The sequence below is a fragment of the Pinus tabuliformis genome, chromosome 7, assembly GCF_031772625.1.
Source record: "Pinus tabuliformis cultivar Carrire ecotype Pingquan chromosome 7, CPIR1, whole genome shotgun sequence".
In the NCBI taxonomy this organism is placed as follows: domain Eukaryota; kingdom Viridiplantae; phylum Streptophyta; class Pinopsida; order Pinales; family Pinaceae; genus Pinus; species Pinus tabuliformis.
In genome coordinates, this window is record NC_142293.1 from 366,634,501 (window position 1) to 366,649,042 (window position 14,542).

The 14,542-nt window shown below is 38.2% G+C and overlaps 1 protein-coding gene across 1 annotated transcript; it reads right to left on the minus strand.

Moving 5' to 3' along the window:
• Positions 1-12,985: 12,985 nt before the first annotated feature.
• On the minus strand, positions 12,986-14,128 carry LOC149247493 (uncharacterized). Its single transcript, XM_089455884.1, has one exon. The coding sequence runs from the start codon at positions 13,760-13,762 to the stop codon at positions 13,139-13,141; it is 624 nt and encodes a 207-aa protein (XP_089312010.1). The 5' UTR covers positions 13,763-14,128; the 3' UTR covers positions 12,986-13,138.
• Between the last annotated feature and the right edge of the window lie 414 nt (positions 14,129-14,542).

The window sequence follows — 14,542 nt, forward strand, 5'->3', positions numbered from 1 at the left end:
TGTTGTTAGAATGACTAGCTGTAAGAAGGTGTATTTTGAAGCTCTTTAGTGAGATGTGTGCCATCATATGGCTATATGCTGCTACGAGGAGCACTTAGGCTTCCATGGATGAATGGTTAGGTTGATGATATCCTCACAAAGCCTTAGGGAAGGAAAAATTATTAGCCTTCCAAGAGTAGCATTCCTTATATGGAGGGATCTTGATCGAGTTGGACATTGAGCTTTGGGATATCTTAGGGGCCTAGGGTACTTCTTGGGGCTTTATGAGCACATGGTGAGTGGTTCACCTTCCCCTATGGAGTACATACCCCAGCATGTGAACAAAAGGTGAGTGTTTCACCTTCCCCTATGGAGTACATACCCCAGCATGTGAACAAAAGGTGAGTGTTTCACCTTCCCCTATGTAGTACATGGCACAATATGTGAACATAGGGTGAGTGGTTCACCTGCCCTTGTGAATACCTCGGTATACATCCTACCCTTGCAGTCTAGTACTCTTGGGAAGTACCTCTCATTTAGCTAATGAGTTGGGAAAACTGGTTAGGATTAATTGTTACTATCGACATACGCAGCAAGTACTAGTATATTACCTATGACTAGGATGCATGATGTTCAACAACTTGATCACTAAGTATCAAGCATGGTAGGGGTTCTATCCCTGAACATGAGGACTTGCCTTTGTCATTTTGGCGATGATGGAAAGTACTTGTGACCCACCCTCTTTCAATCATTTCTTAGTGGACTATGATATCAATCTTCAATAGAGACACATTGCAGAGATGAAACATGATGGACATGATGGCATAACAATGGATGAATGTTGACAGGTGGAATTCCTCCCTAGTTGAGAAGGAGTGTTAAAGAGTGAAACTAGGGGCTAATTTCCCTTCCTCAAAGCCTATTATGAATTATATATATATATATATATATATATATATATATATATATATATATATATATATATATATATATATATATATAGATATGATAAGAATCATAAATAATGAATAATTGACTAATAATTAGTGTGGAAGAGTCATATCTCCAAGGACATGACCATTTGTGAATGGTTACCTACCTAGGTATATAATTGGGACCCCCAGTTGTAATAGAATCATGTCATATCTTCTTGTACATATTGTTGATGTTCTATCTACAATTATTATCAATGATTATAAGGCATTAAGTAATTGTTCCAAGCATAGAATATACAATAAAATTTAACAGAAAGATCCTGTAATTCATAAAAGGCCAATGTTTCGAGTGTGGAGTCAGGTTGAGGTAGATACCATACCTTTTAAATCACATCAATTTGACATAAAAATTGAATTTTACTCCCACTAGTTGTGGTGTCACCATTGGAAACATTGCCAGATTTGTTGGTCGACATCCTCTCCCACGGTACCAAGACACATGGTGCTCCATTCCTTATCTCTCAAGGCTCTGAGATTGACCTATCCAATGGTCTCCTTTTCTCCCACCGTAGATTATGTAGACATAAAGGATGAAGCTGAGGCAACACATTGATTCAATACTAATGTCAGAACCAAGGGCCTTCCTGTGTCGTCTCTCAAAATGAAGAAATTCCTCCATGGCTTAATTGAACGAAGGAATATACTAACCATCCCTACAAATTTGAAGGAGTTTGATTATCACCTCTAGAACTGAGACAAAATTTGAAGAAGATAAAATAAAATCTCTGTTGAGAAAAAGAATGCATCAGGAGATTGGAGATCCATTCATGCTTGCAAGTAAAAGGTGATGCTAACAAAATCTATTTCTAAAGGGCCAAGGAGGTAACCTAAGAGAAAATCATTAAGCTAGAATGCAAGCACTTGGAGCAGTTAAATTTGGTGCAGGAGAAGATCAATATGATTAAGATAACTCATTTAGAAGTAGAGATTCTCAAAGAACATTCTAAGGAAACCTCATGTAAAGTCCGAGTAATAGAAATTTCTTCAATCATATAACTAAAGAAGAAGTTAGGAAGAATTCGACCGCTTCCACTTGACAACTAGAGGAGATAACCTAGAGGAAGCATAGGATGACAATGCAAATAGAAGAGAAAGCCAACAACATGGTTGAAGAGGTGGACAAGTTTAAAAGAAAATGTGAAGAATTGTATAAGAAGAGTTTGCCACTATTCTTTAACAATCAGGGAAATTTTCTTCCAAAGGAACTTGTCATGGATGGCCTACATTTTGTTAGGGATAATGAAAGTAACATTGAGGATATAGATCACACCTTGCAGGAATAGGACCTTGCAAGTATACATAAGGAGAACTTTGAACTCCTGTTCCTGATAAAACAAGTTTTAAAGAGTTAGGGAAATCAACTATGAACCTATCATGGACATGGAGATGGTAATAACAAGGTGTGGCTATGAGACATACCAATAAAAGAGGATTGGAGTAGTATGTGGAAAAAATATACACCAGTTGGATATGAATGGTAAGTGTTGGAATCGAAGGAGACTTCTATGCATGAAGGCACAAACAACAACACCTTCAACAACACTACCAGAAGGATATTTACTAGGGAACCCAACACGTTGTCGCACCCAGCCCAGTCAACATTCAAGAGAGAGAAGGAAGGCCATGCCCAACCAAGAGAGAGAGAATTACCACCAAAGATAAATATGGAGGGGCCCACTCTATAGTCAATGGATTTTTCAAGAAACTTCTAGAAGAGGTTAGTTACAATGCAACTGGAAACTTTGTAACAATTTTTTGTTAGAAAATTATATATTACAGAGCAATGGAACACATAAAATATTGCAGAAATATAAACACAGAAAACACATAAAACAAAAGAGACATAGATATATGTGGTTCACCCAGTTTGGGCTTCATCCACGAAGAAACAACCAGTCCTTCTTTATTATATTATCCAGCAAACTGAAGAGATACAACCTACAATAGATTCGTTGTAAGACCCTCTTCACTCTCAATCTCCTCTCTCTTCCTCACTCGGAATATAGATGTGCATAGATGCAATACAATTCCCTCATATATAGTGAGGGGTTGCCTTCTAGGGCAAAAAACCCTAAATTAAACATAACTTCTACCGTTAGATCATCCGCCTAATGAATGGCCCAGATTGACTAGAAATTACTAGACTTTTACAGGGCAATTTTACATCTATTTTTAGCTTTGGGGGCATTGCCCCTGAACCCCCACCAGGGGATTGCTGGCCCTAGGACCCCCCAGCCAGGGGGGATTAGCCCCCCCGAACCCTTGTGGGGGGGACAAGTCCCCCCCCCACACCCCCCCGTGTGGAGGGGTGTACAGTCTTCTTGGGGTATACATCCGGCTGAAACCTTTGAATACAGAAGATAATCAGGATCCACGCCCAAAAATCTCCCACTTGGAGACTGATTATAGCAACTCCATCGTTGCTTCATTTGCTAGACAATAACTCCACTTTGGACCTAGCTATTTCTCATCTTCTTCATCATACTTGAAGACCAATTGAAACTGAGCAGATTCTGAGTTTCTCCCTGGTTACAACTTTTGTTAACATATCTGCAGGATTTTGGCTAGTGTGTATCTTTTCCAGCTTCAACTATCCATCTTCCAATGCTGACCATATGAAATGGTACTTGAGTTGTATATGTTTAGTCTTGGAATGAAATGCAGAGTTCTTTGCAAGATGTATGGCACTCTGGCTGTCACTGTATAACCTACCCAACTCCTGCTTCTTGCCCAATTCATCCAGAAACCTTTGTAACCAAATCATTTCTTTACTAGCCTCTGTAGCAGCAACATACTCTGCTTCTGTTGTTGAAAGTGCAATAACACTTTGGATTTTTGAAACCCAACTGACAGCTGTTCCACCTACAGTAAACACATACCCTGTTGTGCTCCTCCTGTTATCTCTATCACCTACCATATCTGCATCAACATATCCCTGTAGAGCAATGTTTGAACCACTAATGCATAATGCTTCATTTGTGGTAGCTCTCAAATACCTGAGAATCCACTTCACTACCATCCAATGTTCTTTTCATGGATTGTTCATGTACCTGCTTACAACTCCCACTGCATGTGTAATATCAGGCCTTGTGCAGACCTGGGTATACATCTGATTGAAACCTTTGAATACAAAAGATAATCAGGCTCCACACTGAACATTTTTGAGTGGTTTTCCAAATACAACTAGTGGTTTAGAGTATGGACAAGCTCTTTGAGTGTCTATGTCTAGGCCTCATTTTGAAATGTAAAAGGGGGATAAATTTTGGTTGTATGGGTAACTATGCCAAATTTTTTGTTGAATTGTTGGGAGGTTTTGAAGTAATTTTCGGGAATAATTCTGAAGTAACTCTTGGGCTGTCTATTTTTCTCATTATGTATGTTCCATACAACCTTATGTTTTGAAGTTTACTACTAATAAAATGCATGTTTGTGTAGTTTTCATGGAATTTTGAGTTGTGAACCTGATCTGTTATGAAAATTGTGTAGAATTTTATGAAGTTTTTAGGTTGAAATAAATTTTAGAATACATCTGATGGTTTGTTTCAATTTTGCAAGATATATCAAGTTATTTTGAAGAGTATTTTGACTTTCTTGATATTTCTTGCAAGGGTTTTGAAAGAAAATGGTAAATTTCAAAATTATGTGTTTCTAATGGATGAATTATTAATTTCTCAGTCATCCACCAAGTCTTATTTGATTTAAAGGAATTATTAATTTCCACTTTAAATTGGGTAAGGTTTGATTCCCCATATTTCATCCATATTTTGCTTCTTTTAAAGTTTTTATGGCGAAACCAAAATCAGTGGAAATGCATCTCAATGAAGAATTAATGTATGGTGTTTTTCCCCCAATCTTGATTCCAAAAAATCTCTCATTAATAGTGACCTTAAGCACAAATTTAAATAGAATTGAAAGGGCTTTTCTTGCATGTGTCATGTTGTTATGAAGAACACTTAACGAAGGTCAAATGTGAACAATGATAAATTTTCTGGGCTACATATGATTTTAATTTTAGTGTATTATTCTTTCACATCTTGCTGTTGACAAGATTGTGACTACAAGAAATTGGATTTAGTGGCTATTATAGAATTCATCATGTAATTTCCTTTTCTTGTGATAATTAAAGGGGAAAATGAAATGCATGCATCTTGAGTGTGAGATACAATTTTTCTTTACCAACTGATTCAAGTTTGAATTACACAATCATTTATAAAATTGACTTACAAAGACAAATTACTATATATTTTTATCTTCTTGCTTTAAAATCATCTTACTTTGACTATCACTCAGTTAAGGAATGCAAGCCAACATAACATAGTCAAGGGTCCTCGGATATAAATAATGCATCCATAATTGTAAGGTGATCATTAGGAATATTTGATGATAAATATTTCCATTAACCTAACAAAATGTTGAACCAAACTTAGTTGTTCCCAGCCTCTGCATTACAACAGAATGTAGTGTGACTATGGGGAGCCAAAATGTAGGTTTTAACCTTGTACAAAAATTACCTGCAAAAAAATTCTTAAAAATACAAAATATACAATGGAAAGAAACACAAAACAAATACACTGAGATTTTCCCCTGGATCCCAAAATGGGACTACTAGATTGATTTTTCATTATATTCCTTTCAATGTTACAACACATACATATACATGCCCAAGCATTCATAAACCCTAATCCATTAACCCTATATTAGAACATAGTCGTAGTTCCCTTGACCAAATCTACAAAATACCATGGGAAAAAAACCATCATACCCGAAACCATGTGCAAAACTCATGCAAAAAACCATAGGAAGGTCCGCCACCTAATATAGGGTCCAAACATTTTTTTTTTCGGGGGGATAACGCCCCCCTCAACACCCCCCCTATGAACTCTGTTGGCTAGTTGTGGAAAGAATATAACACACACCCAACATTCTCCCACTTGTTGTTTTGTTTCCACATAGGAGGTCATAGGAGAGCATAGTCATTTGTCCACCCCTGCAATGCCCATTATTTCTCTACACCAAGAAAACTTCTCAGTGCTCACAAAATTTGTCAATGCATCTGTAACATTCTTCAAAGTGTCCACCTTTACCAACACAACATTTTTTTCCTCAACCATTTCCCTCACAAAGTGATATTGAGCATCAATGTGCTTTGTCTTTGAATGACAAGCAAGATTCTTTGCCAAGAAAATTTCACTTTGGTTATCATAGTCTATCCTTATAGCTCATCGTACGAACCCCATACTTGAACACAATATTTGCAACCAATATCCTTCCTTGCTTGCATGAGCAGATTCCATGTATTCTGCCTCTGTAGCTCAAAGTGCCACTACAGACTATCTCTTGCTCATCCAAATGATTGCTCCTCCAAAAGGTTAAACACATACCCACTTGTCGATCTTCTTTGATCTAGATCTATACCCTAGTCTGCATCAACAAAGCCAAAGGTGTCACTCTGTCCAATCCTCATCTTCCTTGGTAGCACAAACCATAATAACTAGTGCCATGCAAATACTTGAAAACCCACTTCATTGTTGTCCAATGCTCCCTCCCTGGTTTTGACATAAACCTGCTTAATACTCACATTGCATGTGCAATGTCTCGTCTTGTACAAACCATTGTATACACCAGGCTACCGAATGCACTTGCATGTAGACCACGAGACATGTCCTTTTCCTCTTCTTGTGTCTTGGGACACTATTTAGCAGATAACTTTACACCTACAGGAATAGGAACCTTCACCTATTTACTGTCATGCATATTAAACCTATGCAATATTGTCTCGACATACTTCCTTTGGTTTAACTAGAGATTCCTCTTTTCCCGATCTTGTTTAATTTCCATGCCCAATATATAGTTTTCAACACCAATATCATTCATATCAAATTTGGAGGACAATTGGGTCTTCAAATCCTAAATAATTTCTTTGTTATTTCCAATCAACAACATATCATCCACATACAAGACCAAATAAATAACACGGTTACAAATTAATTTAAAATACACACAATGATCTACTTTACTTCTGGTGAAGCCAATTTCCTGTATATTTGTATCAAATTTCTGACACCACATCCTTGGTGTCTGTTTTAACCCATATAGGGATTTTTGTTAACCTACATACCAACATTTTCTTACCCTTCACCACAAAGCCTTCAGGTTGCTTCATGCATATCTCTTCTTCTAGATCCCCATGAGAAATGTTGTCTTTACATCTATTTGTTCTACCTCAAAATCAAAAGAAACAACAATAGATAAAATTAATCTAATAGAAGCTACCTTGGAAATAGGAGAAAAAAGTATCACCAAAATTAATTCCTGGCACCTCAGAATAACCTTCTTCTACAAACTGAGATTTGTATTTCTCCACCTTTCCTTCTCCATTCATCTTCTTCTTAAAAACCCATTTTCTTCTAATGGGCAACTCCACCAGATCCCAAGCCTCATTTTTTTCCAAAGATGACATTTCATCAACCATGGCCTCTTTCCAGAGTTTACCATCATCTGAATCCACTTCCTCCCTGAAAGTTCTAGGATCATCATCAGTAATAGACAAATAAAATTTTGAACACAAATCAGATGGAATATATATTTTTGGCTTCCTTCTTTCTCAAACTAATCTTCTCATAGCTGGAGTTTTTGGCTCTTCATCTTCTGATTCCTCTTTTGTTGTAGAGTTTGATTCTTCCTCCTTCAGCTCAAACTCTATATTCTCAGGTTCCTTTGGTAGGAATTCATGTTTAATAACATCTTTAACCTCTCTAAACACCACATCATGGTTATACACAACCTTCCTTGTTTTTGGGTTCCAAAGCTTATAATATTTTAAACCATCCTTATACTCAATAACGATGAATTTTTCAGATTTACTATCCAAATTTGTTCTTTTCTCCTTTGGAAAATGTACATATGCATCACAACTAGTGGGCTCCAGTATTGCAGCAATAATGCTACAACTCCTGGGACTCCCTACTTTACTTTTATCAGCCCGGTAGTTCGTAACAAACTTGGAAGCGACGGTACTGTATGCACAAGTACTAACTCTTACTGCAGGCTGTCACTTGATCAGCTGGCACAAGTTCTCTAGGAGCTCAAGGCAACTTCAACGAGTTCTCAGAAGAATATTTTAATCATGATGGAAGAAAGCTAATCTCAAAAGGGCTATTCTACTTGCAGAAAGAAGATGAAAGCTGAAAGGAAACACAAACCCTAGCAAACCCTAGTTTTACCCATTAACCCTACCTTTGCAAGAAAAAGAGAGGAAAATACTGAAATGGATGCCATGGACTACTATCAATATGAAATGCATTTACTTAAGCTATTTCTGAAGGAAAATCTGGAAAAAACATCTTTTTGTATTTTTGAGTAACTTCGCAGATTTATTATGCATGTGCTTTAACTATTTTTGACTGTGCAGAGGTTGAATGGCGAAAGGAAATGGAGTGGGAACTTGCAGGAGTTTGGGAAGGTGAGAAGAGGGCCTAAGGGGTCCCTAGCAACCTTCTAGAGAATTTCACAGTGATGAGATCTCGAAAAATTGCTCACGTGCACTTCTACAGGAAGTCTGCAGGGGTTCTACAGGAAGTTCTACAGGAACGACCGAAAGAGGACTTTAGGATTGATGGAGAAAAGATGGTGGGGAAGTGGAAATGGAGGATGGATGAGGATGTGAAGGGGTCTAGGACTTGGTGAATGAAGCTAAGGAGTGATGAAGGTGGTTGGATTTGTTCAAGGACGGAGAGAGCAATGTTGCACAAAAATGTAGAAATTAGGGAAAATTGGGAAAGTGTGGCAAATGAAGGGAAAGAATCTTGGATTAGGGGCTGGAACAGGTTAGATGATGGAGGAAGGGTAGGTAGGAATGTATTACAGGTGCTCTGCACACTATTTTCCAAAACTGATCGAACAAAGACTAGAAAAACCAGAGATCTATCTATTTTGACCTAATCTGACCTAAAAACCAGAAACATGATGAACAAAAGTTTATAGACAGGAAATCATGCAAGATAGCTATGGAAACTAAGAAAGAATAGATCTAAACATGCAAGTACAACTGGTATCAACTTTTCCAACTCAAAATATAACACTAGCAATTGCATTGGAAGGCACAAACAGTGTTTTTGTGGCAGCGAGTATGTCTTGGTCTAAGCTCATGGTCCCAAGGAGGGAGAGATGAGATCACAGACTGCTTGATGTCATTTTTGCAGTTCTTTTCTGTTACCAAACTGTCAAATCAACCTGAAGCATGTTCAAAACTATCTTAATCCTAAAAAACAACCTAAGTAACAAAGCAAGATTTTAACCTAAATAACATAAATTATTCTATGAATGCAACAAAGACACATAAAAGTACACAAAAGAGGTACTGGCACTTGGGTTGGGCCCAACCCCAAGAGATATAGCCTCCTAAGAAAGATCAGAGCTGGTGCAAAGCTAGATTCATCTTTATTGATAAAAAAAAATAGTTACATCCCAAAACTGTCTACAAGAAAAAGCTCGAAAATGTGTTGATACAGGGTTGCACTAGAGTGCGAAAATAGACTAAAAAATGACTAAAATCTAACTAAAAAAACTGAGGCCCTAAGCCTTCTTATTTATACAAATTTAGGACCCCAATAGTGCTCCTAAACTTTAGGAACTCGGCTGCCAAAACTTGCAGTTAACAACAACTTTACTAGCCCTGCTCGGCTGCCCTTGTGATCATTGATGTGGTGGCCCTTGAGATCCAAGCTACTAGTGGAGAATTCGAGGTAAGGGCTCATAAATTAAGGGGACACCTTCCTACAAATCCTCTCCCTTATTCTTCCACGAATTTGGCTGCCAAGTGCTCATTAAACCTTTGATTTTGTCTCAAAATTGACCAAAAATCTGCATAAAGCACACATTAGAATTTTTGGCATAATGACTAACCCAATTCACTCTATTAGCATAAATATAATAAAAAACATGAAATAAACTAATGAGAATGGTGGATTAAATCAAATTAGGAGGCTAAATGAGCCCATATAATTACCCATTTCTGGGGCTCATCAACAACCAAATAGCCTCATATGTGAAAGAGAGGGTTTCTTACCAGTCCATACCTCATGTGTAGTCTTTTCCTCTAATGTTGATGAAGGTGATCTATTAACAAGGTAACATGCAATCTCCACTGCCTCTGCCTAGAACTCCTGTCCTAACAGAACACCACCAAGCATGCTTTTTGCCTTTTCCATCAACATCCTATTCATTCTTTATTCAGCTCCATTTTCCTGAGGTGTTTATGGAGTATTATTTTGCCACGTTATACCACACTTCTTACATAAATCTTCAATTCCTTTTGTAGAACTCTTTGCCGTTATCTGTCCTCAACACCTTTATCTTCTTCTCTGTCTATTTTTCCACCAGAGCCTTAAATTCTTTAAACCTGTCAAAGAATTCAAATTTCTTCTTAAGGAAATATATCCATGTATTCCTTGAGAAGTCATCTATAAATGATACATAGTACACAAACTTACCCAGTTATGGAATTGACACAGGTCCAAACACATCACTGTGCACAAGCTCTAATATCCCTTTCGCCCTCTTAACACTAGAGGGGAAACTCACTCGATTCTGCTTCCCATATACACAATGTTCACAGAAATTGAAATCCAGAGGGCAATTAGACATACCTTCTACAATACCATTACCATGAAGTATTCAAAGGAGCTTATCTCCAATATGTCCAAGCCTTTGATGCCATAGCATGGTCTTTTCTCTAGATACCACTATATTTTCTGCTCCAATTTTAGGAACCATAGAACTGTTGCATCCATCAATAATAGTACTGTTATCACAAAATCAAGCACTGAAGGCTGCCAATCAGCAAGATTCTGTGTAACTATTTCAAACCAGGCTTTTGACTAAGGCTTAGCCTCCTTAGTCTGAGAGGGCTCTCTCACAGATTATGAATATTGACTAATGACAAGAAAAGATGGCTAACTCTTATAAGACACATGAAAAATATGCTGGCTGGACAACATTGAATTTATTCCCATTGGGCTTATGGAGTCTCTCATATCTCAGCAAACAAAAACACTATCTTTTCATGGAAATCAAGGCACTTTACATCTAAATGTTCAAACATAACTTTGAAACCACAGTTTGCCAAGGCATACAGGAAGTCAGAGCATGATTCATGAGTTCTGAGTGATTATGCATTAACAAAACTGTAAAAGAACCTTAAAGAAAGAATACCATCACACATTTGAACAAGAAGATCCATTGTGAATCCTGAGAAGAAAACACAGTCATTTGCATTGCTGAAATTTGTTTATACATAAACCAAAACAGTCTTCTCCAAAACATCCAACCCCCATTACATCAAAGTTTGATCTATATATAGAGATACATCCTTAACCACTTTGAGCTTCCTCCTCCAGCATGAGGGGAGCTCGAAGACTGCTACTAATTACCCCTATCTACTGTTTAACTAACTTATTAAATACATTAAGTGCTGAACTGTAATTACAAAGAGTCCTACTTAAACTAAAACTCAAATACTATCCTCCTCGTAGCATGATTCTTTCTTGATCCTTGACATCTGTCTCCTTTCTGTTTGGCCGAGATAGCTGATAGAAGGATGCAATGAACAAGCTAGCTTTGGATACTGAATGCGCTGATGGTTCATTAATCATTAGGATAAAACCCCTGTTTTTTCGGTCCTTGTCTCCCACCATTCTTCGAAAATTAAGCAACATGTTCCCAGCTCTTTAATACCCCAAAAATGATGAGCATCACCATATTCCCAAATGTGTTGGAAGCTTCGTTGATTGAACAGGTGTGCAAGCCAAAACTCTTCGTATGCACTTCCTTCCAAAACCTAATGACCGATAATAAAGTGACTTTATAATCAAAAACTTTAAACTTAGGTCAAAACATTTCACCTTTGTTAAAGGTACACCTGTCATAATTTGAATGACCTGGTAGCTTCCTTTGATCTCTTTCATGTCACTTAGGTGTTCCCTTTGAAAATTTCTGATTATCTCATCAAACTGTTTGCCTGTATTAAAAAAAGCACCTACAGTAGTTTCGCAGTTTCGTAGCGTGCTACGAAACTGCGAAACTGTTTAAACAGTTCATCTTTTCCTTGAGATTTTCACTGCTGGACCTTTAATTCTTTAAACCTCCTTTACATGTGGCAGAGATCTATATGTCTTCAAAATAATGGAACTAAACAAAATTTGACAAAACTTAGAACAAGACCTTTCTCACCATCAATGAGCAGCTAATTGACCTAGCTGTGCTTTTAAGTTTGCAACCTCCCTCATCACCTGGCTATGGAATTTTTGCATTTTGCATTTTGGTCTTCAATCCATTGATCAATTTGAGAGGTGCCCTAAGCTGCAAAACAGTTTCTCGAATATCACCAAGTTTGCTGAAATCTCCTTTAGCTACAAGGCTGTTCAGAGCTGTTATTTTATTGGCAACATCCTTGTTGATGTCTTGTGATAGGACATTCTCAAACACTCCAAATGGTAGAACAACTGACATTGGAACTTTGACCCATGAAGGTACCTTTCCTCTCAAATATGCAATATTAAAAGATTTAGATCCCACCAGTTCACCATTAAATTCATCAGCTGACACTGCATATGTTCCAGCAAAATGCTTCTTCTTTAAAATGATTCTTGGGGTCTGCTCATTTGAAGATGACAATATTGCACAACCTCCCAGCACATCAGTCCCATCGATTTCAGAATAAGTCAAACCCAATGAAGAAGGCTGTATCAGCAATGCCTTCCCTTCTTTTGCTCGAAAATCATTGAGAATCTTCTGGTCAAAACGTGTAACAAAACATACCTTGCAGGTTCCTGCTCGCACTGAAACATGGGATAGAACATCTGGCATATCAGCTGTCAGAACAGCAACCACACCATCTGGAATTTCTTTCTGTGTCTTGTCATTATCCAAATTTGAGTAATCTAAATGAAGCCTCAAACCCTTCAATCCAGCTAACCTAGCATAATTCACAGCTGCCACGAGATCACTATCTGTTGCAAGTAAAACTTTATCACCTTCATCATCCTCATACAGAATCTGAGGCAGATGAGCCGAATCAATGTCATCTCCCACTCGCTGAATCATTGCAGATATGAGCTCTGTCAAACTCTCACAGTTAAACCTATGAACCCGGCCTTTTCGATCCTCTAATTTAAAAGGGCAAAGGAATTTCCTAGGTTCAGAGATGGATAGGCAGCTTTTGCCATTTCTGTTGTCTCAGAAGCCATCCTTGCAGATGCATCGCTGTGGGAATCCTCATAATCTTCTGCTAGCTTTTCCAGAGATAATGCTGCTCTTCTCATGGCCATTAAAGTCGGAATGGCTGTAAAAATCAAGCTTACAAATGCCACTGTGGTCGTGCATGCTATCAAACTGAAGAGAATGAAAGCTTGGTCTGCAGCATTCAACCTTGGGGGCCGAAAGAGTGGTGGGATGCTCGGCTGCCCGACACTATAGCTCATCTCACTGTCTCCGCCATCTTTAGTATTCAACTGTACAATATCATTATGCTGCTCATGTCCTGCTGATGTTTCTTCGGACGAGGGTTTCTGAAAAGAACATATCCCTAACCGAGCATTCTTTCCCTTGGAATAAAATGGGGTCACAAACCTATTTATTTTTCGAAAGGGGGTTGCCCATCTCAGATTATCACGGGAATCGATAGGAAGAAGCAGTCCTGATGTGCCGCATTTTACTAAGGAAATAACCCGAGAATTTATGGGGACACAGGGTGGAGGTGGACCTGAATTGATGGAAATGGCTGTGATCATGGCGAGCTTTCAATGAAAACAATAATCTAGTGCGAATCGGAGTTGGGTTCGGCCTTAAGCGCATGTCGGTGCATACAGATTGTCCATTTATTGATACCTGAAGGTTAAAACAATTCAAATTATAGATCTCAGATTGACATTCCAATAACCCAAATTCCAGCCTGGTTCGCCTCTAAAAACTTTCATGGCCGAAGTTAACAAAGGTAAGGCTTGGCTGGGCCTGTTACTGGGTAACCTGAAAGAACTGAAATCGTCGGAGTCGCTTCTTTGGGGAACTGTGAGTCTGCTACTGATTCAGGGTCCCATTTTCTACTTATTGATGTTGACTGTGTCGATCACGATAAAAGGGATCATGCGTATGTAGCTTCCTTTAACAATGAACCGAGCAATGTCGTTCCTCCATTGAATAACAGCTACCATGAGACAAACAACAAGGGTGCCTTTAACCTGAGGTAGTACCTTGCAATCACTAAAACTGTTACCTTCAGATTCAGAACTGATGAAAAGCATACACGCAGGAGCATGAGAGCATGCCTCCTGTAAAGTGCATCCACCCCAGAGCTATTTTGCATGACAGCTACTATGGATCAGCACGAATTCCCCATTTCGTAGCGCAGTTAGTGCAAAGTCGGTGTTTTTCGCTACGAAATCACCTAAAAGAGGTTGCGCTGCGAAACTGCTAAAGGATTTATGCGCTGCCAAAACACTTTGTCCTTAAGCTAGTCTGAGCAATTTTGGCAACATAATTTTCAGTGATAACAAGTACTACCCAAAATCTTG